The sequence below is a fragment of the Xiphophorus hellerii genome, chromosome 11, assembly GCF_003331165.1.
Source record: "Xiphophorus hellerii strain 12219 chromosome 11, Xiphophorus_hellerii-4.1, whole genome shotgun sequence".
NCBI lineage: Eukaryota > Metazoa > Chordata > Actinopteri > Cyprinodontiformes > Poeciliidae > Xiphophorus > Xiphophorus hellerii.
Window position 1 is genome coordinate 7,513,378 of NC_045682.1, and position 25,364 is coordinate 7,538,741.

A 25,364-nucleotide genomic window follows, 5' to 3' on the forward strand; every position below is an offset into this window, starting at 1 on the left:
GGTTTCATCTGGCCGGTGTAGCGGCCGTCTCTCAGAGAGAGAAGCTGACTTCCTGTTGGGCTGACCACCCGGTGTGATGAAACGACTTTTAGACTAGAACGCTGCTTCCTGTTTGGGCGACACTCTGCTGACCTCAGTCTGATTGAGGAAACTTCATCAGACTCTGGAGGAAACCAGAAACACTCGGTCTCATCCCAGCTGTGGAGCACGGTGGTGGTGGAGTCATGCTGTGGGCCTCCTTCTGTCTCTGGTCACTTTCATGCAGATGATCCCCAGTTGTTCGCCTGGTTTCACCCAAATGGAAATAATTTCTTTGCTGCAGAGCGAAGTCTGGACTGAAGGAGAAACCTGGACGTCCTCAGAACCTTGGCTTAACCTTTGACCTCTGGTCCTGACTCATGTTGCTGAACTAATTTCCAGTTTTACGTAAACAGTTACTCATGACTGGATTACTGCAGTGCTGCACACACAGCTCAGCAGAACCTTCTTATAAACGGATGCAGGTTTTCTCAGTCCGGACCCGGGTCGTCACGGACCGGTACCAGCACTTCCTGTTTCCTGTCCTCATCCAGAATCAGAATGTCACTCAGCCTGCTGGGAAAATATCAAAACAACCTCAACAAGTCTAAGCATTTCTGATCAATCCTATCAGTAATTAATGATAATCGTTCAGCTGAAGGCAGAAAAACTGCAATAAAAGTATCTACACTGAAAAAAACCAACATTTAAATAATAAATCTTAAATAAATATTTTATGATATCTTAATTATTAATTAAATGAAAGAGTTTTGTTTTCATCTTCCACATATTTCTGGTCTTTTCCATCAGGTTCTGTGTAAACGGATCACCTACAGTGAAAGTGTGTGAATGACTGTTTAAATATCTGGGGGATGAACGGTACCGGTTCCAGGCCCGCGGGTCTGGACCTGCACCGTGTTTCTGTAAGCCGCTCTGTGTCTGAACCCGTCCGCCTGGCAGGAATGCTCTGACTGAGGTGAACCAATCGTCTACCTGCCAGCAGGAAGATCTTCCTTCAGAACCTCAGACTCTGGTCTGGTTCTGATCCTAACTGTCAGAACCAGATCAGAACCAGCGGTGGAGGAGAATAGTTCAAGTTTCATCTCCAGGAAGAGAATCAGTGAATTTCAGGAAGTAAAATGAGTAAAAACTGAACCATGAATCAGATAAACCAGAATTAGCTGCTGATCTGCTGACATGGTGAAGATTGAAATGTTTCCACAGAAGAAAATCATCTAAAGATGGAGGAGGTGGAGCGGCATGATGATGGCACCGATGCGGTCATCATGCATTGGAACATGACGACCCATAAAACAGTCACCACATCCTGCCTGTATCACAGAATTTGACACAACAAACATTCAGAAAAAGTTCAACCAGAACTTCCTGAATCGCCTCAGCTGAGGCTGAACTGAAAGAAACGAGAAGTGAGAGATCAGGAGGATCAGGATGGAGAATCCAGAGACGAATTAGAGGAACGCTGAATGAGCGAGCGCAAAAACATGACGCCATCAGCGAGAGAAAAACGACGGAGAGATGAAATCCTGAAGGAGATAATCCAACCAACCAAGCAACCAATGAAACATCCAACCAACCAACCAACCAACCAACCAGCCAGCCAACCAACCAACCAACCAACCAACCAACCAACCAACCAGCCAGCCAGCCAGCCAACCAACCAACCAACCAACCAACCAACCAACCAACCAACCAACCAACCAACCAACCAGCCAGCCAGCCAGCCAGCCAGCCAACCAACCAACCAACCAACCAACCAACCAACCAACCAACCAACCAACCAACCTTTTTTCCGTAAACATCTTTTCTGTTGGTTTTAAGTTCTGACAGAAAAAATTCAAAAAATGATTTCTACTCTTTGAAAACACAGTTTATAAAACAAGCTTTAGTATTTTTGAAAAGGTCCAGAAATTTCAATCAAAAATCTTAAACACACTTGTAGAAAAATACATTTTATATGCAGTAGAGATATATAAAATAGTATCGTTGAGCCTGAAATTTGGTTCAACGTCTGAAAACATGAAGCAGCAGCAGGAAAGTCGGGACGTTTGCTCTGATCTGAAGAATTCACAGATTATTGTTCCTCTCTTAGAGTCTGGTAGACGTCTTCATCAGCCATTCACCTCATCTTCCTCATCATTTAGAGCTCTGATCGTTTGAGCAGCACCTAGTGGATGGTAGCAGAAGTGCAGCTACTTAAAAGCAGATTTCTGAAGTCACTGTCTAAAGTCGATGTTGTCAGGTTAGAGAGAAGATGTCTGAAGGATGAACTGGAGCAGCCTTTGACACAGAGTCTGGGTTTATGCACAGAATGAACCGGGTTCAGGTCAGTACTGCAGTTCACTGCTAATGGAAGGAGCTTATATTTTCTTTTCACGATGCTTCTGTATTCACTTTGAAAGCTGCGCTGTATTTCACAAAGATAAGTCCCATAAAAACCATTTAAAGTTCACTTTACTGTCTTTGTTCTGCATCGGGCTTCAGAACCCACTGAGGTTACACAGAATGGGTAAAAAATTCTGCACAAAAACATTTTGTGTACAAAAACTCACAGCAAACGTCACCAGAGGGTGCAGAGTAGTAGAGGCACAAACATAGAAACACTGTCTTGTTAGGGCCGACCGGCTCTTTATGCCATCATCAGGAAAACCAGTGGGCAGCTTCCTTTTCCCATCAGGAGCACTTCCTGTTCCGGTCAGGAGCACTTCCTGCTTGTCCTCCGGCTGCCTCTCTTCAGGTCTTCAATGAGGCCTGCTCTTTCTCCGGAGTTTTCTGCTCTCCCACCATCTCGTAGCGTGCTTTGGTTCCGGGCGGCAGCTGGGAAGCTCCGCCTCTTCTCCTCAGGACGACCATGGTCAGCAGGAAGCAGAGCAGCGCTCCGCAGACAAACACCACCATCAGACCCAGGAACCTGCACACACAGAGCTGCAGTCACTACCTAATGCCAATTCTGACTGCTGGGAAATTCTTGAAATATTGCGTCGTCACTCGAATAGCGTGAAGCTGAAGGTGATGGAGGCAGAGAAGGTGCTACAGGTTCACCGTTCCCTGAATCACCAGAGGAATCAGACACTCTTTGGGTTTTGAACTATTCAAAGACATGCAATCATTTTCTGAACAGATTAAGAATTTGTTTCATCCTTCGCTCATGACTCTCAGCTCAGGGAAAGAGCGCACATGTCCAGACTGTACCTTTGCTCAGCTGTGCTGGTTGCTGGGAGACAGAGGGAGGGGAAGGACGACCTGCTAAGGCAGCACGATTCAGCTGAACATGATTTAAAACAAAAGAGTTCCTGCTTTAACCTTTTGGGGAACCTTGGAGTGAACAATGCTGAATGTCTACCTGATAAACTTGGACTGAGCCCAGGTCTCCCTGTTGGATTCAGGCTGCATCCCCACCAGCCCTGTTCAGTCCACTTCAACCCAACTCCAGTCCATTTGTCTAGAAAAGTCGGGTCCGGTTGGTGAGGTGTGAACGCTAACCGACCTCTGACCTCTGGTCCTCCAAACGTTGGCCTGGGTTTGGTTGTAGTGAACTCTGGTTCGATTTGAATGTGAACGCCAAGCGGACCGGAGGCCGCTCTAAAAGCAGGAAGTGGACTACAGCGTAGGGCATTCTGGGTACATATAGCCAAAGCTAATGTGCTAGCCTAGTGCTAGCAGGAGAAATGGCTCGTGGTCTTTAGCCAAAGACTAAAGAGAAATCCTCCAACCACTAAAGCCTGACGCCTCCATTTTAATTTCCTTTTGGTGAAGAAGGAAGTTTTATGTGTTGTTTCCTTCAGTGGTTCTTGGTGCAGCGCCCCCACAGGCCAGGAGGGGAACAGGTAGCTCAAGTGATTTGATTGGTTTGACTCAGAACAGAGAGAAAGAGAACCACAGCAGCTGGAGTTGGAACAGATGAAGAACTTTTGGTTCCAGTAGAACCGGGTCTACTGGACCATTAGGAGGATAAACAACCTGAGTTTGGTTCTGAACAAGAAATGTTAAAGATTAGGGTGATGGTGCAGAGGCCTTCCAACCTCGTTGAAGTGATACCAATAAGATTTTTTCAACTAATTACTGAGAAGTGAATAACGTTCCTAGGATGACCGGTGGGTGGAGCATGTACCTTTGTCTGAAGTTGTCCAGGTTGTAGTAGAGACAGGAAGTCTTCTGTCCGCATTTCTCACCCCACAGGATGCAGGTCGTGTCGATGACGCTGCCATACAGAACCGGGCCGGGCAGAAACGCTGCACAGACAAAAACATTGCACATGTTGACCTTCTGGTAGCGCCAGTGCTCACAAGGCCACAAACATCTGGCAGCAGCTGGATGTTTGTGAACTTAAGAACTGAGCCAGTTTCTCTATTGGATGGCAGAACAACAGCAGAACATGCAGGAGATTCTGACGGGCCGCTGTGACTCACCGAGGACTCTGAACAGCATGTACTGAACTCCCACAGCAAAGGACTTATCTTCAGGTGGAACCGTCCTGCAGAACAAACGCAAACATGATGAACAGTTCCCAGAACAGAATCTGTTATTTCAGTGAGTTCCTCTGAACAAACCAGAAAGGTTTATTTGATTTCCTTCCAGACAACCAGACCTGTTCTTTAATCTCTCCAGTCAACCATTCAAGATAAAAAGCTTTAAAACTCAAGACTGCATGAAATTCTGGATGTGAGGAAGGGAAACATGGAATGGAATGGGAGGTTTGTGAAGCTCCAGACGAGCCAGAAAAGGACAGAGCTGCAGGAAAACAACGGGATTCCCTTCCTGATCTTTGGTTCTCTGACTGGTTCAACAAACATACAACCAACCAACCAAATATCCAACCAACCAACTAACCAAACAACCAAATATTCAAACAACCCGGAACCAGCCGTGGCTCTCCTACCTGAGTACCATCACGTAGGAGGGAGTCTGGGTGAAGGAGATGATGAAGCTGGTGATCCCCATCAGGACGATGAAGGGCAGCAGGAGGTGGGAACAGCCACTGCCGCAGGTCCCGGGCCGGGCCGAACCAGAACCGTTAGAGATGCACCGACAGTCTGTGAAGTTCTATAGAAACAGACAGATGGTCGGGATAATGTTGAGGACACTGTTTCCATGGTAACATTCCTCATCCTGAGCTCTGGTATCGGACTTTAAAAACAATGTCAATAAAACCATTTTTTGGGAGTTCAAAGCTCTGAAAACAGAATCAGAACCGCAGACAGGTTCTGTTAAACATTTGGGATGAGAATCATTTCCATCATGATCTGCTAACGACTCTGAGCAACTTTTGACACCATCTTACAGAAACTCTTTCTTGTTCTTCAAGGTTCAGTCCTCGCTTGTTTATCATATAAATTTGATATAAAACAAAACACAAAGAATATCAATCCTCTCCATCCACCTTCATTCCTCTCTGCAACTCCTCACGTCACAACTGAAAACCATACAGCTTGTAGTATTAGATTATTTTATTTAATAAAATGTATTATTATTATTATTATTATTATTATTATTATTATTCTCATAAATGGATAAGAAACGATCAGAACCCCACCACCTGCTTGCCTGACCCAGGTCACCCTGCTGAGAGGGCAGTATGGCCGACAGGTGAAAACAACATGTGAATGATGCAAAAACCAAACCACAAAAAAAAAACATGCACATGAAAAATGCTGCAACCAAAGCAAATGGAAGCCTGGAGGAAAACGCTGCGATTACAGTAAAAACAGCTGCAAGTATGAAACACTGAAAAGTTCCTCCATAATGGAAGTCCTCCAGTCCAGCAGGGGGAGTCGATCAGCAGATCATATGAGACCCGACCCTCAGTAAAGAAAAGGTTTGTTGCGCTTCACGCCTTTTTCAAAAAGTCTGAAAATCAGCAGGATATTTACTCTGGCAGTATCACAGACTCCAGACTCCCCCTAGTGGAGGACGTTATAGTTCATATTTGCAGTTGTTTTTGCCATTTGCAGGATTTTCCCTTTTGCTTGTATTTCCTGATGTTGCAGTGTTTTTTGTTTGTGGCATTTTTTGTTAAATTAGTTTTTTGGACTTTGCATTGTTCAAATATTTGTGGATCCTTTTGCTGTTTACTGTGTCTGAACCTGTCGGCTGCCATAGCTGTGGCTGTGCAGGATGACTTATTGAACACTACGCAGAGAGTGGAGGTGTTTTCTGCTCCACAGCAGGGCTGACGCTGATGGTGCAGGTGGAGAAACCTCTGCAGACCATCAGAACGTCGTGGAAGCACCAACTGAGCCCGAGGAGATCAGCGGGCGAGTTGGGATGGAGTATCAAGTAATGGACTGGAGAACACTCAGATTGGGCTGAGAGTTGATGGTTCTGTTGGACGGTGTGAATCTGGAGTTACTGAATCCATATTCAACTCTGTGACTGATGACTCAGCTCACCGTGGGTTTGTTGCTGGCGTCCATGTCTTTGGCCAAACAGCCAGCGTGGCAAGGAGACCTGTACTCCTCATTATTGGAACCGCAGATGGGATTGAAAGCGTCCGGACGACAGCCACAGTCAGCTCTGCACTGTGGGGAACTGTACCTGGGGACACACAGAGACCGATTCGACCCAACTGCGATCAGAACCAGAACCGCACATTGTGGAGCAGTTTAAAACAAACCCCCAAAAGAACCAGGTCCAATAGAATCTCCTGAGCATGGCTGACTAAAGACTCTGGCTGTGAGTTATGAATCACTGATGGAGGTGGATGGAGACGCTACCTGACAGGGTAAACCTCGGCGACCTTCTGGGTGGAGCAGCCGATGAAGAGCATGGGCAGGGCGGAGATCAGGCAGAGCAAGATGGCCACCGTGCACAGCTTGCTGGCGCCGCCGACTGACATGTTGAACCGTCGCATCAGAGCTCCGCCTAGAACCACACCCAGCACCGCCAGTGGCATCCCGATTCCTCCTGAAGCAGGGAGGCCCAGTTACAGCAAATCAAGTTTATTATTCTAGAACATTGTTCAAAGAGCTTCACATCACAAAACACAGGAACACAAAGTCATAGAACCAGAACAAGAACATCCTGAGTTCTGCTGAGTTCAGAACCTTCTGGAGCGACAGCGTTAGCATTGGCATTGGAGGCGCTCTCACCAATCATCATGTTGGAGAAGGGAATGGTCTGGCTGAACTGCTTCTCAATAAACTTGGGCATGAAGGTGCCGAGGCCAGACACCAGCGCCGCCATGTTGACCAGCGCCAAAACCACCAGCAGATAGATGGGGCCGCTCAGCGTCCGCAGGGCAATGCGAGGGAAACCTGGGGAATCAGATACGTTTTAGTTTCAGCTTGGACTGGTTGGGACATGTAAACACTCTGGGTTTCATCTTTAGGTCAGTCATCTGGAAACGTTTTTCCAGATTAACGTTTTCATCGTTCATCACGCAGTAAACATGTTTACTGGGCCTAAGCCTAAGAGCTCCTGGCTCTGAGAAAGCAGGCGGTCAGCATCCTGACCCAGAGTGACCTCTGCGGCGTCAGGCAGGAAAAGGAAGCGGGGGAAACTGACTCTTACTTTTAAGGAACTGGAGCAGGGTGAGATCCCTCATGGGGTCGGTCTTCGGTGGCGGCACGATGTCGGTTCCAGACTCTTGGTCGTCCGCTCCGTTCTGCACAGAGAGGAACCAGATGAACGGTTCTGGTCGGCAAACGACCGTTCACTGACAGCTGAAGGACCAAAAACAGAGTTTATCTTTCTTTCTTTCATTCTCATGAAACTGGCTGGCAGACATTCATTTCAACAGAAAAAATATTTTATTCAAACTGATAATATTCTGTCATCTGTTTCCTGGTTTGTCTCTGGCAATGAACCGAACCCGTTTGCATCGTGCAGACTCCTCAGCTGGTTCTGAACAGCTGGCTCTCTGTCAGGTTGTTGCACAACACCGGGTCAGAGCCAAGTCTCCGACTTTCAGTTTTAACACCAGGTCCAAATCCAGACAAACTGACTGACTCTCAGTTTGACTTATTTTCACTACAGATGAATGAAGCTCATGTCTGAGTCAGAACCTTTCCTGACCCGGTTTCATGTTGTCAGAACCTGGTGCTGCTGATCTGACCCACATTTACACGACACGGAGCTGAATACTGAATACTAAACTTATAAAATATAATTTTCCCTCCATTGCGCTCTCACTTTGTCTGCCTCCACCGGGAACCAGACTGAACAGGTTTCACAAATAAATCCATGTGTGTTTCATCGCTATAATTTATATTCTATATAGTCAATGACGTAGCCCGTCGTCCGACAATGTACTTGTGCATTTTCCTGTTTTAACATTGTGATAGATTGAACGTGATTGGGTCTCGTTTGTGCTGCCTCTGTGGCTCAGGAAGCAGAAACAGATTCTCAAAAAGATTCCAGGACGTTTCGCTCCAGAAGGAAACAGAAAGGAAAAGTTTTTGCTTATTTTTCAGCTGAAGTCTTTTTCGAAACAGGGGTCAAACTGGAAATTCTGTTGCGTAACCTCCTACACAGCTGCATCATTTAGGTGAAAACATGTGCAGAGTTTATATAATGCTTATGCTGCTGCTTGCTAAATGGGTCGGAGCCAAAGCTCGCTGAACTCTCTTTACCTCGACAAGCTGCAGCAGGACTGAGCTCCACTAAGTCAGATCTAATGACATTCCTGCCTCCTCTTCTGTCAATAAACCTGATCCTCTGTTCAACCGTTTCACTGACCTCAGCAGATCTCCATCGGGCGCAGCGGACCACAGGGGGCCCGCTGCACATAAACTATGTTCAAGGAAATTACTTCCTGTGGAAAAATCCTCCCAGAGCTGTGAATACTCCCCTCTCCTCACACAGTTGACTGATGGCCTGCAGGAGCTACGTTTGCCCACAAACATTTTAATCACACAGATTAGACTCTGCAGGGATCATCATGTTGTTGATCCACAGTGCTTGTTTTCATTGAGAGTAACTGAGTCACAGAGAAACAGGTTTAGCCCCGAGCGACAGACGCCTCTGGACAACGATGGATCAAGGTGTTTAGCACGCTTCTCAGTGTCACAACTGAAGCAACACCCAAGGAGAGACTGATCAGAGAGGCAATCCTAGTTACAAGGGACCAGACAATGGGACCCAACGGTCCAGGCCTCCCTGGAAAGCCTTGCTCCAGGGCCTGAGGGTCAGGAGGAGCGGAGGCGCTTTTATCCCCACCTCATTGGCCACCTCAGAGATCTGCTGAGGTGGCCAATTCCTCAAGAGTTGTGTTGATCTGTTCACTAATGGGTCCTCATTCTGTGGGGGGTAACGGGTACCTGGTTACTTTGACAACCTTCCAATCCTTGTGAACCTGCAGTAGGAGCTGTCTGTATCCTCAGCTGGTAGTTAAACTGGTTCCCAGTGCATGTTGGTCTTTGCTTGGACTGGACCACATCTGGAGTGGTGTAGTCATGACGACGAGGTTTTCTGAAGGTTGCTTCCTTTGTGGAGACATCTGGCTCTGTTGGTGGATTAAAGCCATAAGCTTCATCGCAGCCTGCAAAGGTTCACAGCTGTTTGGCTCCTCTAGGACCTCTGGACTCATAAGATGAGGAGTTCTGTCATCCATCATGGATCTAGATTGGTTTGAAGGTGTTCCAGTCATGGCCCATCGGTGGCAGACCCAGAATACTGCGTCTCCTTCAGGTCTGAGCTGGAGAGTCACTGAGCAGAATAATGTGTTGGTTTCGCTCCTAGACCCGTTACCTGACGGGACCAAACTAAGATGAGCAGAAGACAGTTGCTGGTTGGGTCCACCCTGGACTGATCTGATCCCCAGTTCATCACAGGGCAACCCAGAGTCACACAGGAGAGGCAACAGTGGAGAGGCAACAGTGGAGAGGCAACAGTGGAGAGGCAACAGTGGAGAGGCAACAGTGGAGAGGCAACGGTGGAGAGGCAACGGTGGAGAGGCAACGGTGGAGAGGCATCCCCCCACCCTCCAAATCAAAGATAAACATGGAGATGCTGAACACGTTGTAACTTACAGTGGAATGAAAACGGGAGAAACCATAAAAAATGTCCTAATGTAAAAGTCCTGATTCTCATCTCTACACTCTGCAGATAAAGACAGAATCATCACTCATTTTTAAATAATTCTTAACCTCCAACATTCTTGTCATGTAAAGTAACTTTTCATGTAATTCCAGATTCTGCTGTGGTGAGTAACAGTGTCTGTTCTGGGGTGAAACGGTGGTGGACCGATTCGCCGGCTGATCCTGACTCACCTCTTTGGGCATCTCTCTGGGGAAGAACAGGTACGGCAGAGCAGTGAGGAAGAGGAAGCTGGAGGCCACGAGGAAGCCCAGCCACCAGGCCCCGACCCAGCGAAGGTCTTTCTGATCCAGCTTTATCTCATCTGGAACCGCACAGACAAAACACAACTTACGTTTAATTTAAACATCCTCCGAATTGAAGAGAAATGATCTCAAACAACATGTTACATATTTCACCATACAGCCGTGTGTTATTTGCTGTTTAACTGATAGAGTCTGTCTGGGAGGAAGATCTGAGATAATAAATGATGATTAACCACTGTTGGCATTCTGTCACTTTCCCCTGAGACTTTCCATGGAAACTGGATCAGAACCTGTTCAAACCCATCCAGCAGCAGCGCTCCCGGTTTTACTTTCTCAGGATTTTAGTTTCTACAGATCTACCGTTGATCAGGTGCCAGACCCGGCTCCAGAGCACTATAGCTGGGCCGTCATCGGGCTTTTACTGTAAAATAAATACATGAACTAATGTTCAAATAAAATAACCATGTTTAATAATACAAAATCAGCAATAATGACGTAAACAGCAACCTGTAGAAAAACTAGTGTTTCCCATCTCTGAAGTTTATTTCTTTAAATAAAAAATCTATCTGCTCAGGTAAAAGTAGCAACATTAATATTACTCAAGTAAAAGTAAATAGTACAGTGTAGTAAAATTACTCCTAATTACCCTTTTTAACAAAAAGTTACTAAACCAAATGTAACCAGAACTACCCACCTCTGAGCATAGATAATAAAATTAGCAACATGTTCTTGTTAAGTTTAAGATTATATATTAGCTTTAATTAGCTAGTTTAGCTAACTTCATCTGCATCCAGCAGCATCACTCAACTCGGTCTGTTTGGAAAAATCTGCCACGATTTTTGCATTTTGCTTGTTTTCTGCCATGATTCTACTACACACAGCCTGCAGTTCTGCACACGTCTCAGTCTCTGCCCTAAAGGTGCAAAAACAGTGCAAACATCTTAATCTCCAGTTGCATTTAAAGACGGCTCTGAAAAACACGTTGCAACATAACAACAGATTAAATCGTTGTCACGGGAAACTGGAAAAAATATGGGGGACAGAGAGGACAGATAGATGAAGTGTGGGAGGTTCTGCTGCATCAAATCGAGATAGAAATAATAGAAAGTTTATCACTCTGAGGTAAAAAAATACAACAAAATAAACAGCTTCCAGCCCAGGTCCAGCATGGCTGCCCTCCAATGTGCCAGCTCACAGCAAATGTAATCTGAAGGGACATTTAGTCCCTTATTTGCTGAAGTCTGACTTTTAACATCATATTTCACGTTTCTTAATGTTACCAGCTGCAGTGCTCAGCGTTTCATCCAGGTGAAACTATGAAATCTATTTTCCAGTTTATGAACCACAGTTCTCTCTAAGAAGCAGAGGTAAACTTAAAAAACTTAAAAATGAAAATGTTTTCTCATGCAGATGACGCTGTCATGCTGTACTCTGCTTTTACAGAACCAGACTTGAACGGTGAACGCTGGAGGCTCACAGTGGTTGCATGAGCGGGTTGGGAAACAGTTTGTCTGGATGTTTTTGTTTGATATCAGTTGATTTTACGGTACAATAAAAATCAGAAATGTGTGACCACAGAAAGTGGAAGAGTGGTTGTTGCACAAACACGCTAACAGACGCTGACAAGAACTAAGAAACATGAACTTTGAAAGCCAAAGATGGTGAGCAGGTGTTCTTGGAAGCCTGGGAAAAATGCTTTATTTCCCTGTCAAATTCAGCAAAGCATCAACTATCCCATGAAGCTTTTCCTCAATTGATCAACTGGTCCCACTCTCCTGTGGTTACTGGGAGAGAGGTGGTACACGGCCCAATGGGGCGCCGATGATTCCACAGTCAAAAGCCAGCAGCAATAATTTGGGTCATTTGTCTGTCATGGGGAGAAAATGGGAGTTGATTTTTCAAAGTAATAGTTTCTCTATATTTTTCATTCATTTATAGATGTCACAGTTTCAATTAAATATTTAATTAGCAAACTACATATTTAGCTGCAAATTAAATGTTTTATTGGTAAGCTAAATATTTATCTCTAAGAAAAAAACTTTTTGCAGCTCACTTCCACTTATTAGCAAGTAAATTTAGAATATTACCAAAATATTAAGCTCTGAGAGAAATACTTCACTTCAAACTAAACATTTAATTAGCAAGACAAACATCTATATTTTGAAACATACCAGCGTTCTTCATTTCTCTCCATAAAAAGTTTTGTCATCTATTTAATCAGAGTCTAATAGATCAGCTTCAGTCTGTTCCTGTTGTGTCTGAAACTGAAACAGATATTTACTGCAGTTTGTCTGCACTGGGACCACATTTCTGCTAAACCATCTGTTTTCCATTTTCTGTTCTCCTTTGTTGTTTTCAGGGGAATATGAAAAATGTGGATCAGTTGAACTAATTTTGCTAAGACTGTTTCTGTTGCCACATAACTCAAAAAGAAAGGTCCCTTTATCACGGATCCGACAAAGTAAACAGTTTCTGGAGAACTGTAACCCAGACCTTCAAAAAGCCTGGAGAATTAATTTCCCCAACACCTGAAAACTAGGACAGCAGATGATGACGCTCCCTGGTATTCATATTAATGCTTGGCAGAGTCAGTTATGCTTCCTGATGATGCATTGAAAAACAATGCAAAGTGAAAGTTATCATGAGTCATTTTATAATTTCTTTGAAACACTGACAGGTTGGTGACGTTATTCAAACTGACATTATATAAGACCAGAAACCTGGAGAGTGAAACGTTTGGAAACCACAAATTTATCAGATTGCCGATTTAAACCTTTATCTCCTGGGTGTTTATGAATGCCATTCGGCCGCTTCTCTGTTGAAATTCATCTATAGATCAGTGAGCTTAAGAAACCGCCTGTTCTTCTAGTGAATCAGACACAGAATGTGAAGCTCAGCATCAAAGTAAAACAAACTCCGTAACAAATATACTTTATCTTAGCGCTTGCTGCCTGCTGCCACAGCAGAACAGGAGCCAGAACCAGTGGAGGCCACTGGGTCAGCCATCAGAGTTTGACCCATCCCTAACGGACAAACTGAAGTTCAACAGCACAGAGATTTAGGAATATAATCTGGTTCAAAGACACAACAAAGAACGCTTGAGGAACAAAATAATCTCATAATCCCACATACTCACACACACAAACGCACACATTCCTGTCATTGTGTGTTCACAGGGACCTTGATGAACGACTGCTTTATGAGAACATTCGTCATTACATTTCTTAACTAATAGCCCCTGTGAAAACAAACCCCTAACACAAACAGTGGGCGGTTCCAGGAGACTAAAACCAACTTAGTGACTGTGTACGATGCAACATTTGGTGACTCTTCAGACCTTCTGGAGACTTTTTCTGTACTGTTGGAGGGTTTAATGGCGACAGCAGCAGCGCTCCATCTGGAGTGAGCAGCGGGTGCTGCCTTCAACCCGTCACTCTCCCTCAACTCTGTAGTCGGTCGTTCTGTTTGCGTGAATTTTACCGCCATAAGTCCAGAGCTTACGTTTTCAATTTGAAAGCAGATTTCATCTCTCTGCTCTCAAAACTTGTAATTCTTGAACTCAAAACTTCTGCTCTCTTTCAAATACTCTCTGTCCTCCCTCAGATTTTCTCCTCCCATCTAAACATTCTCTCTGCACTCGCAAACCTTTCTGCTCGCTTGCAAATTATTTTCTGCTCTCTGGCGGGTCAAGTAGTACTGTTGCCTAGCAACCATTCCAGCGAATAGAATCACAGCGATCCACTGGGTGCGCTTGGTAACATCTAGACTAGGGTCTGGGTCTGTCTGTATGGCTGCAGCACATAACTGCATCTCTTCTTCTCGCCACGTATAGAAAACAACTTCCGCTCCTTCCTCTGTGTTGCAGATGTCAGGAAGTCATGACACGCTTACAAAATAATACTCGTTTGTTTTTGTCAGCTTAATGGTTTTCCAACTGTGAAGAACTTAAAGAAAGTTTCTGGCCATATTGCCCAATTAAACAAAATTAGCAGGTCGTAGCAAATAATTTTTTAGCCTGTTGATAATCTAGCTAGTTAAAATGGATCCATTTTGTTACTACATTCAAATATTTAGGTTACATCTAACAAGTAGTACAAAGCATATTAGCTACTTCTGTTTTTTATTTTATTTTACTTGTTTCCAGGAAAGAAATCTGTTGAGATTATTAATCTCTTTTACAAAAGTCTCAGTATGCAGAAGGTGTTCATCTGAGCTCTTATGGAAATCAGTTATTATGGGCAAAATCCAGTCATTATATAGCAGAGTAAACACAAAATACAACTTACATAAAAACATTTTACTGATGGAGTGTGAACTACACATGAGGAAAGTATTTAGACAGTTAATCAGCAAAAAACAAGTTGACCAGGGGATTAGTTTCACTTTAAGAATTATATAAAAAGCCAATGAAGGATTCAGAGAAATGAAGTTAGAACTACATGAACCTCTGCTGTTAAAATAAATAAAATGAAGAAATATAAATGTGGAAAAGACACTGTCTCAATGATTAAATATGTCCTCACTTTCAAAGTGAAAGTAAAAGATCAGTGAGTTTACTTTCAATTAAACATTAAAAGTATGTTCACTCCCTTACAGGTTAAATGGTCCAGATTGATGTTGGCTGTGTTTCCTGTTGTCCTCCACTGAGTTTAAATATTATTATTATTATTAGTAATAATAACAATAATAATAATAATAATATGCAGAGATAGAGGCCAGATTATTTCTTAAAATAAAAAGTAGGAAACTAAAATAATCTAAAAATTACCCAGTTTAATATTTGATGAGTGATCATTCATTGGAGGATGTACATTTAATTATTGACCAGATTCTTTTACTACTCAATTATGAAAACCTTTGAACTGAGTTGAATTGGTGCAAAGTCTTGGTTTATGATGACTGAACACAACCCACACACCTATCACACACAATAAGAGTTGCAACATTTTGTCGTTCTTGTACACACCTGCCCCGTATGAGGAAACACATTTTTGTTCAGACAGGTCTGCCAACTGTAGATCTATTAATCATAAACATGTCGAACTGGAGCAGCACCTGAGATAACATCAATCTGCAGAACACAACAGCTAAATTAAAACCTACTAAAATGTGGTTTTTTTTCCTGAGCCCACAGTTTGTTTATATCCCTGCTGAATCTGAGCTCACATGAGTGACAGAGTGTTTAAATACTGATTTATTTTAGCTGAGTGTTTGAGAATTAGGGATTTTTTGCATTGCTTTTTTTCTTCCGAGCTGCTGAATGAATATTTACTGAATAATGAAGCGTTTTATTTTCAGCTGTAAAGCAGCTTGAAGAAGCAGGGAAACGCCTCCTGTTAAGATAAAAGTAGCATCCTGCTAAGTGACCTCTGACCTTTACTATCTGCACCAGTAGCAAAGTGTGAGGCTTTCCTTGGTTCTGAAATCAAGCTGTAGATATTTGTAACTGAAGACCGTTTTATTTTCTCTGGCGGTTGTTGTTGCTCTTGTTTTGTTAGCATTGAACACCCCGAGGGTTCAGCGCTGCTGCTGCACGTCTGATTCAAATGCTGAACTAAAAGTGGAGCGCGCTTGTAGGAAGTCATTGTTTTCTTCAGGAACTGCTGGATTCCAGGAAACGGTTTCAAATTGATGTTTGTTGTTGTCATATTTCCTGCCCACTCCCCAGCGATAAATATAATTTCTGCAGAAAAAGGAAACACTGAGTTCCCCAAAGGGCGTACATTTGACTTTAATCATCTATGTTTTGCTCCTGGTAGCTTTAGCAGTTTGTTGATGAGTGACCCCCATCCATTCCTCTGTTTCACTTTATCGACTGTGTTAAACAGGAAGTCCTCCCTTTTGTTTGCTAATGTTAAACAAGTGAACAGTCTGTGTCTGGTCCAGCTGGGACCCGTCAGCAGAGTGAATCCTCACCTCTGGACAGTTTGTCAAAGTCCACATAGAAGCGCAGCAGGAAGGATCCGGTGACGAAGCCGATCGCCGGGCCGATGGAGGTCATGGCCAGAAGGATGCCTGCAAGACGCAGCAACACATCAAAGCAAAACTTCAGAGAAAAACAAACAACTAAACCTCACTGTAGTGCTTTGAGTCAATCAGCACCAGAAATACATCAGTTCAGACTCAGAACCTTGTTCATAACCAATATGTATAATATTACAGACATGGCATGTTGTTGCTCAGGGATCCCAGATGAAAACCAGCGAATGTTCTGTTTGTTGGTGTATTTGTGTATTTTCGCGCATTCTGATTACTGAGTTTTTAATGTGGATGTGAACAGTCATCGGAATCAGAACATCAAGTTACTATGAAGGAGTTTCAGCTGAGCAGAGAAGAACTGGTGAGATTTAAATCTGGGATTCAGATTCAGTTCCAGGAAACCAGTTAAAGTAGGTCAGTCAGATAAGTGGAGGGGCTGCAGTTTCATAAATGTTTATTTTAATCAGTGTTGCTATTTGACTAGCCTGACAGATTAACAAAACATTTTTGGTTTGTCTGTAGAATGTTTAACTACAGTCATGATAATTAGGCAACATTTTCTTAGAAGCCTCCAAGTTGATCTCAACAACACAGAGAGAGAGAGACTCATTATCCAGCAGAAACATGTCGTTCATACCAGCCTTTAGGTCGTCATTATAGAGCAAGCTGGTATTTTTCTCAAAGCCATGCTATCAGTCTGAGGAATAAAATGTACAACACTCTCTTACACTCTGTCATTTTAAAAGTAAAGCCGTATGTTTAGACTGGGACTGGACTTTTAACATGCTAATTTTGATTAATTACATAGATTTTAACTTATACATTTTTTTGAATGTAATTATTTGCAAATTCCGTCAGGAAGCTTTGTGCTTGTGTGTTTCTGGTACTCCTGTAAATATGACGCACAGCGTCTTAAGCTAACAGCGAAGTGTCTCCTCTGGTCCCACTGGGGTTAATTTCTGCTTCTAAACGATCTGATTGGACGCTGGAAAAGGCTGTTGCTGTGTTCAAGGTGTGCTAAAAAGAGTTAGCCTATCAGCAAAGCAATGCTAGCCTAAAATAGCATCTGAATGCTAACATGAAGCAGCTGATGCTAACATGTAGCAGCTGACGCTAACGTTAGTGTCCACAGTCCAGATTTCTAAAGAAGCTCCATGAATGATCAGGACCTTCTGAAACTCTTTGCTCCAGTCTGGTGGTTGAAGAACCTGAAGATTAAAAACTATAAATATCTCTGTTGTTGAGCTCTGACGGCTAGCTATTCATTACTTTAGCACCAAAATAGGTTTATGAATTGAAAATGTTGCTAATTTTCTCCACAGGTGGTTTTTAATTAAAATGTGATTAATGACTTGCAGACCCTCTTGATTTGATTAATAGTTTAATCGAGTCCCACCTCTAGTTTAACTGATGTTAGATTAATCTGGTCCAGTAGAAAACTGGACAGAAGCTCTGAGGCATGATGGGACGGCAGGAGGAAACAGCTAACAGTTTGTCTTTCAAAATGAGGCTGAACTTGTCTCTGCAGCATCTCAATGACGTCCTCAGGAGTTCATTACAGATATTACTGGATTCCAGTGAACAGCTCAGCGAGTTCCTGGACGGCTTTCAGAGTCTTGTTGATATTACAAGATATTCTCATGTCTCAAAGAGACATGAGAACCGTGGGAGGCCGTTTCCACCAACGCGGTCTGGAGTCCGAGTTTTTGAACTAGTCTTGAATGTTTCCTTAACACAAACCAAATCTATCACTGGCTCCATTATCGCTGGTCAGAGTTATCAGCTTCTCTGTTGCTTTTGTGACTTCAGTCTCTCTGTTCTTGGCTGCAGTTCTCCGGCCTGCAGATTACTAAGTTAAAGGAAGACATTTAAACAAAGCAGTAACAGCTCCGCCATCTTGTCTCCTGCTATTGTGTTGTGTAATACCAGCCGCTGATGATGCAAGCTGGGTTCCCCAAACTGGAGGAAACGGGTGTCGACTCTCAACGAAGCACCGACGTTTGAAGAAACCAGTTCATGTACGAGAGTTTATTTGGTAGAAACGCAAACACTCTCTGAGCTTGTTAAATTTGCCCAGCAACAGAATCTACGTGGTTCTCGACTGGGCTAAAGTTTATCTTTGGCCTCCTACCAAGGTAGAGCGGAGAGTTCCTCCTGCTGGCGTAGTCGTCGATGTAGGAGATGCCGAAGGGCTGGATGGGAACGGCGCCGATGCCCAGCAGCAGCTGGCCCAGCAGCAGCAGCGGGTAGACAGCCCACTGGGTGTCGCTGTCCTCCTTCTGACACGTCTGGTTGGAGGGCAACGAGGAGAAGCAGAGGCCAGACTTGTTACCGCTGGATGCTGTAGGAAAACAGGCAGGCTCAGCCTCAAGCAGCAAAGCAAACCTCAGTCTCAGGAGGTAACGTTCAGGTCCAGCCTGGATGAGAGGTCAGAGGTCAGAGCGCGGTTCTTACTGGTGATCTTGTCCGTGTAGGTGTACTCTCCACTCAGGAAGTGAGGCACCGCCATCAGCAGCGAGGCCAAGCACGCCAGCAGAGCTCCGCCCCCGATGTACCGCGGCCGGTGGACGCGGCTGCCGAAGAAACTCACAAAGACGATGAGGACGGTGTTCCCCACCTGGACACGAGAGCAGAGGGACGGGTGGAGGGAGGGAGAAAGATGCAGCAGAGGGGAGAGTAACTGTGAAGCTCATAATCTGGAACAGACCTGCAGAAAACTGCAAAGCAACCGAAACACTGAGCTCCTTTAAATCAAGGCTAAAACCTCAACCTGGTCAGAGATGATCAGTAATAAATTCAACATATTTAATATGTATTTGCGTGATGATGGCGTTTCACTAAATGCTTATTGCTCGTTTAGTGACTGAGGACTGTAGGATGTTTGCCTCAGATTTTATTTTGTAACATTTCGGTGCTGGAGCGGTTCCATGCTCCGTCTCCAGCCGTCATCACCCTGAGACCTTTGGGTGGTTTGGGTTTGAATCGAGGAGAAGCTCTCCAGCTGCGGCACTGACCTCGTTGAAGGCGGCCAGGATCCCGGACTTCTGGCTGGACAGGCCGTAGCGCCTCTCGATGGTGGAGATGGAGCTCTTCATGTAGCCTGACACGAGAAGCTGAGCCAGCTGCAGCAGACTGTGGCACAGCACAAACACCTGCAGGCAGAGGGAAGACAGCATGGCAGCTTTTTTCAACACAAGAGCTCAAGAAAGTCCTGATCCACTCCAGATTTCCCTCCCCTCTCTGCAAACCACTAGAAACTGGAAACGTTTTTCCATTCCAGGAAACTCCGCTTGGAAGAAAAATAGAAAAGTGCTGGAGGTTGGACCAAGAGTTTCAGAATGAAAACAAGAACAAAATGTCCTGAAAGTCAAACACAGAGTTTATTTGGGTCTTTAGACCTGAAACCTTCACATTCACATGAACAGAACGATGACTGGATGGATTAATCCAGACGTCAGGAAGCAGCAGGATTCGTCCAGGATATCCAGGGTTTTCAGGCTCTAACTGCTAAGAACCGCCGCTCTGCTTCAGTGGAAAAACAAGCAGCTTCAGCTGAACAACAGACCAGCTTCCCTTCATCTCCTCCACATTCTTCTGGCCACGCTAACAACTTTAACAGGCAGTTAAACAAATGCTGTTCAAATATTGCAGCAATAACTGAACTGCTTTATCTGGTGTTACACAGAGCAGGATGCCTCTGTGTAATAAACACTTTAATGCTACAACGGACGGCAGTCTGACCTATCTGATTGGTTAAGCTGATTATAACTTGATTACTTTCATGCAGCTCTTGGAACAAAACTTTGCTCCAATCTGTTGGATAAAAATGGCAGCAAAAATGAGCTTTGAACTGAAAATGTTGCTTATTTTGGTTTTTGATTAAAATGCTTGGTTTTCAATTAATTACAAGGCCTGCAATTAACTTGATTAAAGATGTTATTCAAGTCTCAATATTAATTTTCTATGATGTCACAAAAAAAAGCTATAAACACAAATCAGCTCAAATGTTGTGAATGAACTAAGAAGCTTAAGAAAACCTCATCATAACCGAGTAATCCTTAAAGGTCGCACTTTAAAAAAAGACGAATCTTTTTTAGATTCAGAATTTCGTTAATCCAAACCGACTTGAGTCAGAAAATTCTTGCCAGAATTTTATTTATTTATTTATTTATTTACGTCTCTGTTTAAATGTAAGCAGAGAGAACAGAAGCCGGTGGGTTTAAGCACAGTGAATGTTGGCTCCCACCAACCATCCATCATGTCAGCAGCGTCTGCTGCTCCACCCTGAACCCAAACCGACCTTGATGCTGCGGAATGGGCTCCAGCGGCGGCCCGCGGACCCAGCGGCGTTCATGCTGTCGGCCACCATTCCTTCTCTGCGGCCGGTGCGGACAGGAGTGCCGAATCTGCAAAACACACAGCGATGAGGCGGACTGGTGCGGCCGGTTCTGGACTCTGTCATTAGGTCCCGAACCGCCGCCGCCCCCACACACATTTCTTCACACTCACGTTGATCTGCACACACAAGCACATTTCTGCAAACCTCAGGGAGAAAAGTAAGACAGGAGTAGAAGCTGCAGAGGAACCGAAGGAGAAATCAGATTCGACCCTCCAAGTCCTGGTGGCATTCAGACCCGACCTCTGGGCTCCACGAAGGGCCTCCATCGGGGCCGCGCGCCGCCGACGCGCCCACCGCCGACACGAAACACAACAGGGCTTTTATTGCGAAGGATCTGAAGCTCGTTTCCTAACGCGGCTCTAAGTTAATTCCCCACGTCTCCATGGTAACCAATGTTTCACACTCCTACTGGTCTGAATTCGTCCGTGGATCGTTTTCTGCAGCATTTAAATAAAAACAGGCTGGAGCTGAGAGTCTGTCCTCTGCGCGGTATCAGTCCGCCAAAAACTCAGAAAAATTATTTTAGAAAAAAACAAAAAAAAAAACATGGACATTTCCGAGTTTCAAAAGTCAGAAATCTTTTCTCACCAGCAGAACGACTTTTTCTAGAAATTTTCAGAGTAATCTTAAAATTTCGCAATTGTTTCTAACAAAGTTTTGACTTTTCAAACTCGATTTTTCTAGAACAATTCTGCTTATTTTGGTTTCTAACCAAAAATAATTAATTACAATTACTAATTAATTACAAAAAAATCAATTTTTTTGATATCAGATTTTAAACTTTCTTCTTTTTTTATTTATTTCTGAGCGTAATATCAAAATTTCTGATTTCTTTCTATCTATAAATATGTGGTGGTAATCCTCAGGTCTCTGCTTGGTGATGTTCAGCGCAAAGATGAATCTGATTAATGCTGAACTTTGTAAGCTTGAAATGTAAAAAATACACATTTTCAAAAACATACTTAAGAAAATGTTTTATTGTCTCAAACCAAACATCTGCGGGTTTTCATTCTCAGAAAATAATTTTGCTTCAAACATAATTGAGAAACGTTAAAACACTGAACTTTAGCATCTGATTAAATGTAATGTTTGTTTTCATAATTGGTGTGTAATGTTTTTAAGTGTAAAGCACTTTGGCCAGCCTTACACTTGTTGAGGTTTGCAGCTCAGGTTCTGTTTAAACTTTATGGAGGAAAAAGCCTCCATAAAAAGATCATTTCAACATTTCTTTGATTGATTATCATTCAGATTCTCCTCTGCCATGTTTTTCTTTATTCAGTAATCTGTTCCAGGTGATTTAACTTCCTGTTTTGACAGGAAGCAGTTCCTTATCAAAGCTCAGAATTGGTTTCATCTGGATGGTAACCAGATTAGATATCTGACCTTAATGAGTCAGCTTAAGATGGAGCAACACTTTCTACATGTCGTCAAACTGGTTGGACTGGTTTCCTGTCCAATCAGCAGCGGTGAAGCTTCATGACTTCCTCTGGAGTCCAACCTGAGTCCGGCTGCAGCTCGGTCACCAGCAGAACGACAAACACAGCCTCACCGCTGGACTCGCTAAGGTAGCAGGCTAGCTGTTTGGAGCAATGAGGTCATCAGGGTAATAATGCTGGTCAGAACTGGAGCAGAAATGGGCTGCTCTCTGAACTCAGTCAGAACTTTCGATTCAGTTTGTCGCCTCTCCTCGTTCTCTGCGGTCAGCAGAACAACCCCAGAGCTTTTAAATTTCTCTGTAGGGTTCCGGTGTGGAAGGTGACAGAAATTCAAACATCTTCCCTCTGAGCTGACTGAGCTCACCACCCCTTTGATTTCAACATTTTATTACTTCAGGCATGGAAATAAATGTAAGACTTGTGATCTGCAAACCTGAACGCAGCTAAAAAACAAAAAAACATTGTAAAACAAGGTAAAAAAAACAACAACCCATAAAAACATCATAAAAACATCATAAAAACATAGTCTTATGATTGACTCGGTTGAGAAATTAAATCTGTTCCCTGAACTCAAGTAAACTTCTCTTCTTGTTTTGATTGTTTCTTTTTAATCCAACATTTAGTCGTTGTTCCCGTTAACCGGGTCTCCTGTAGAAAGGCTGATGCTCTCAGGGGACTCCGATCATCACGTCAAGCTGACCTGAGATTCATTTAATTTTTCATCTCTGCGTGTTTTTGTATCTTTTCTGGTTTGGCTGATTTTAAATGCTCAAATCTTCTGATTGTTCCGACTCATCCTCTTGGAGTTACAGTAAACCGGACCGGATCCCGGTGGTTCTGACAGGCTGTGTGGTGCAGAAACTCCTGCAGGTCCCGAAGTTTGAGTTAATCAGTAACTCTCGGCGTTATCAGGAGGTTTTACAGCAGACCGTCAGGGTCGCGTTGCAAACATTTGGAATAAAATGCGAAAAGAGAAAAAGTTTCACATTTCCGGTTTTCATGCAGATGGTGATCTGATTAATTGATCAGCTGTTTTTTTTTTATTTTTTATTTTAAATTAAATTCAGAGTTGATCTAAATTGAAGGTTTTCAGTGAAATCAGAACAGCCGCGTCTCTCCAGCTGCTTCAGGCTTCAGGTCTCCTCTAAACCCAGCAGGTCGTTTTACGGTCAGACCAGCAGCAGCATGAAGACCCGTCATGATGAAGATGAAGGAAACAGAGAGGAAGACTTACTGTGAAGGCTTCAGCAGAGCGGCGGCGCTGGTTCTGGTTCTGCTCCTCTGCTGCAGCCTGAAGCCGATCCAGCGGCAGGAAGGCGGGGCGGCGGGAGGAACCAGGAAGCTTGGAGACGCTGTTCGGCTTCTGTTCGGCTGCAGCAGATACCAGAGACCCATCTGAACCGGTCGGACCCGCTTATCTGCTGTTTGACCCAGTGGAGCGGATTCCTCCGGCCGGCCCGCCCGCTTCACATCTGGATCTAGGATCGAACTGGTTCTGTCAGACCTTATCCTGCGGGATTAATATTTCCGAATCTGGACCAGGAGTCTGGTTTCCCCTTTAAACCGAACCGGCTGTGAGGTTAAAGCTGAACTTTTATTAACCTGGTGGACCGGCTGCAGTTGTTACGCTGCTGGAGACTGAAAATAAATTAATTGGTCAAAAGGAACTAAATGAAGTTTATCAAACTTATTTGATCTGGATTTGTTTAACTTTCTTAAAGGAGCAGCGTCACGTGTTTTCCAGCCACATCGACATTCACAATCAACTAACTGTGTTACCTTCAGTTATAAAAGGCTTCATATGTCAAATATGACTTAAATACATTTTACTTCCTAATTTATCTAGAAATTGAGCCTCTGTCTCTTTAAAAAACTCCTGCTCTTTCCGAAGCTCCGCCTCCAGGAAGTCATCCCAACATGGCTCCTCTGTTAACCTTTTAATGTTTTTACCAGCGTTGCTCTGAGCAACAGCTCCTATAATGATCTCAGCAGAAGTTCGCTAATTGCTGCTGGCTAGTCTGCAGGAGCTGAGTGGGGGAGGAGCTGCGCCTCAAAGGCGAATGGTTGCCATGGAGATTAAAGGATTTGTCAAACATCAAAGCAACACTCCAGAGAAAAACTATAAAACATGATTTAAAGATAAAATGATTTTACATAAAACTTCCCCTTTAATAAACTTCATAAATTAACTTGATTACTTGTGACCATCCCCTCCTGACCCCAGAACATGAATGGATGGATGGATGGATGGATGGATGGATGGATGGATACTTGTGACCAATTAATATAGTATATATATTTAAGTTGGATCAGCTGTTCATTTTTTTCAGTGCAGGCTGACCATGCCTCCCTCCCTCCTCCTCCAGTTATTCATTATTAACAGCTTTATCTTTTCTCTCCAGACTCCAGGAGGCAGGTCAACTTCAAAACTTTGACCTAAAACTCTGGAACATAACTGAACCCAAACTGTCAAGAACGGGGAGCACTGGGAGGAGCACTGGGAGCTCTGGGAGGTGTACTGACAACTGGTGATCAGAGGAAATAAAACTCCTCCAAAGTAAAAGTGAACAGATGTTGACCAGCAGACGTATCCGCTCATGTTCCTCTCATTTTCCAGTTCCAATCAGAAACAGTGAGATAAACCAGCCTAAAGTCAGGGTGTCTTTTAAAAGGGGACAAATCTTAAAAGTGTGGCATGCATCTAAATTCAGCCCAGACCAGTCCATCCTTCTAACTCTTGTGCAGCAAATCTCTCAGGTTTTCCTCTTTGAGTTGATTTGATGTTTTCTTGGGTTTTGTTGTCAGACTGAAACTGTCCGGTTCTTCTTCATCTCTCCACATTCACTTCCTGTTTGTGTTTGCTGACATCCTCCCTGTTTCCTGTCATGTTTTTCCATCAGACTCAGACTTTTAAAAATAAATCAAGTCAAACTGCATTCCTTACATCAGCAGGACGTCGGCTCTAACGGCCAGGATTCGTGGCTGAAGGCGGTCCGATAGCGCCACCATCAGGCCGTCTTCATCCAGGCCAACATTAAGCTTCACATCAAGCTTGAAACATTTATCGCTCATCCTTTAGCTGTTACACACCCTCTTCTGCCGAGAGAAACCTGACCTCAGCCTCCTTCCTCCATGAAAACAAAAAGCTGAAACGTGTTTTTCAGAATGTGGGTTGAAGGAAAAAAGACTGGAATATGAAATTAGGACAGTTTTTAGATTCAAAGTATTAGAAAA

The 25,364-nt window shown here is 43.8% G+C and overlaps 1 protein-coding gene across 3 annotated transcripts; it reads right to left on the bottom strand.

Moving 5' to 3' along the window:
• Positions 1-1,901: 1,901 nt before the first annotated feature.
• slco2b1 (solute carrier organic anion transporter family, member 2B1) lies at positions 1,902-23,645 on the bottom strand. 3 transcript variants are annotated; one of them, XM_032576273.1, is made up of 15 exons: positions 23,365-23,645; positions 20,596-20,701; positions 19,310-19,447; positions 18,750-18,912; positions 18,427-18,636; positions 16,233-16,331; positions 10,245-10,375; positions 7,546-7,639; positions 7,125-7,289; positions 6,750-6,939; positions 6,426-6,570; positions 4,916-5,079; positions 4,446-4,510; positions 4,148-4,268; positions 1,902-2,947 (listed from the first exon to the last, which is right to left on the bottom strand). In XM_032576273.1, the coding sequence occupies exons 1-15, from the start codon at positions 23,523-23,525 to the stop codon at positions 2,770-2,772; spliced, it is 2,130 nt and encodes a 709-aa protein (XP_032432164.1). In that variant the 5' UTR covers positions 23,526-23,645; the 3' UTR covers positions 1,902-2,769. The 3 variants fall into 3 exon arrangements, with proteins under 3 accessions (XP_032432164.1, XP_032432162.1, XP_032432163.1); XM_032576271.1 differs by lacking the exon at positions 23,365-23,645 and adding an exon at positions 20,839-20,975; XM_032576272.1 differs by lacking the exons at positions 1,902-2,947; positions 4,148-4,268; positions 4,446-4,510; positions 4,916-5,079 and adding an exon at positions 5,487-6,357 and having other exon boundaries at positions 23,365-23,540.
• Between the last annotated feature and the right edge of the window lie 1,719 nt (positions 23,646-25,364).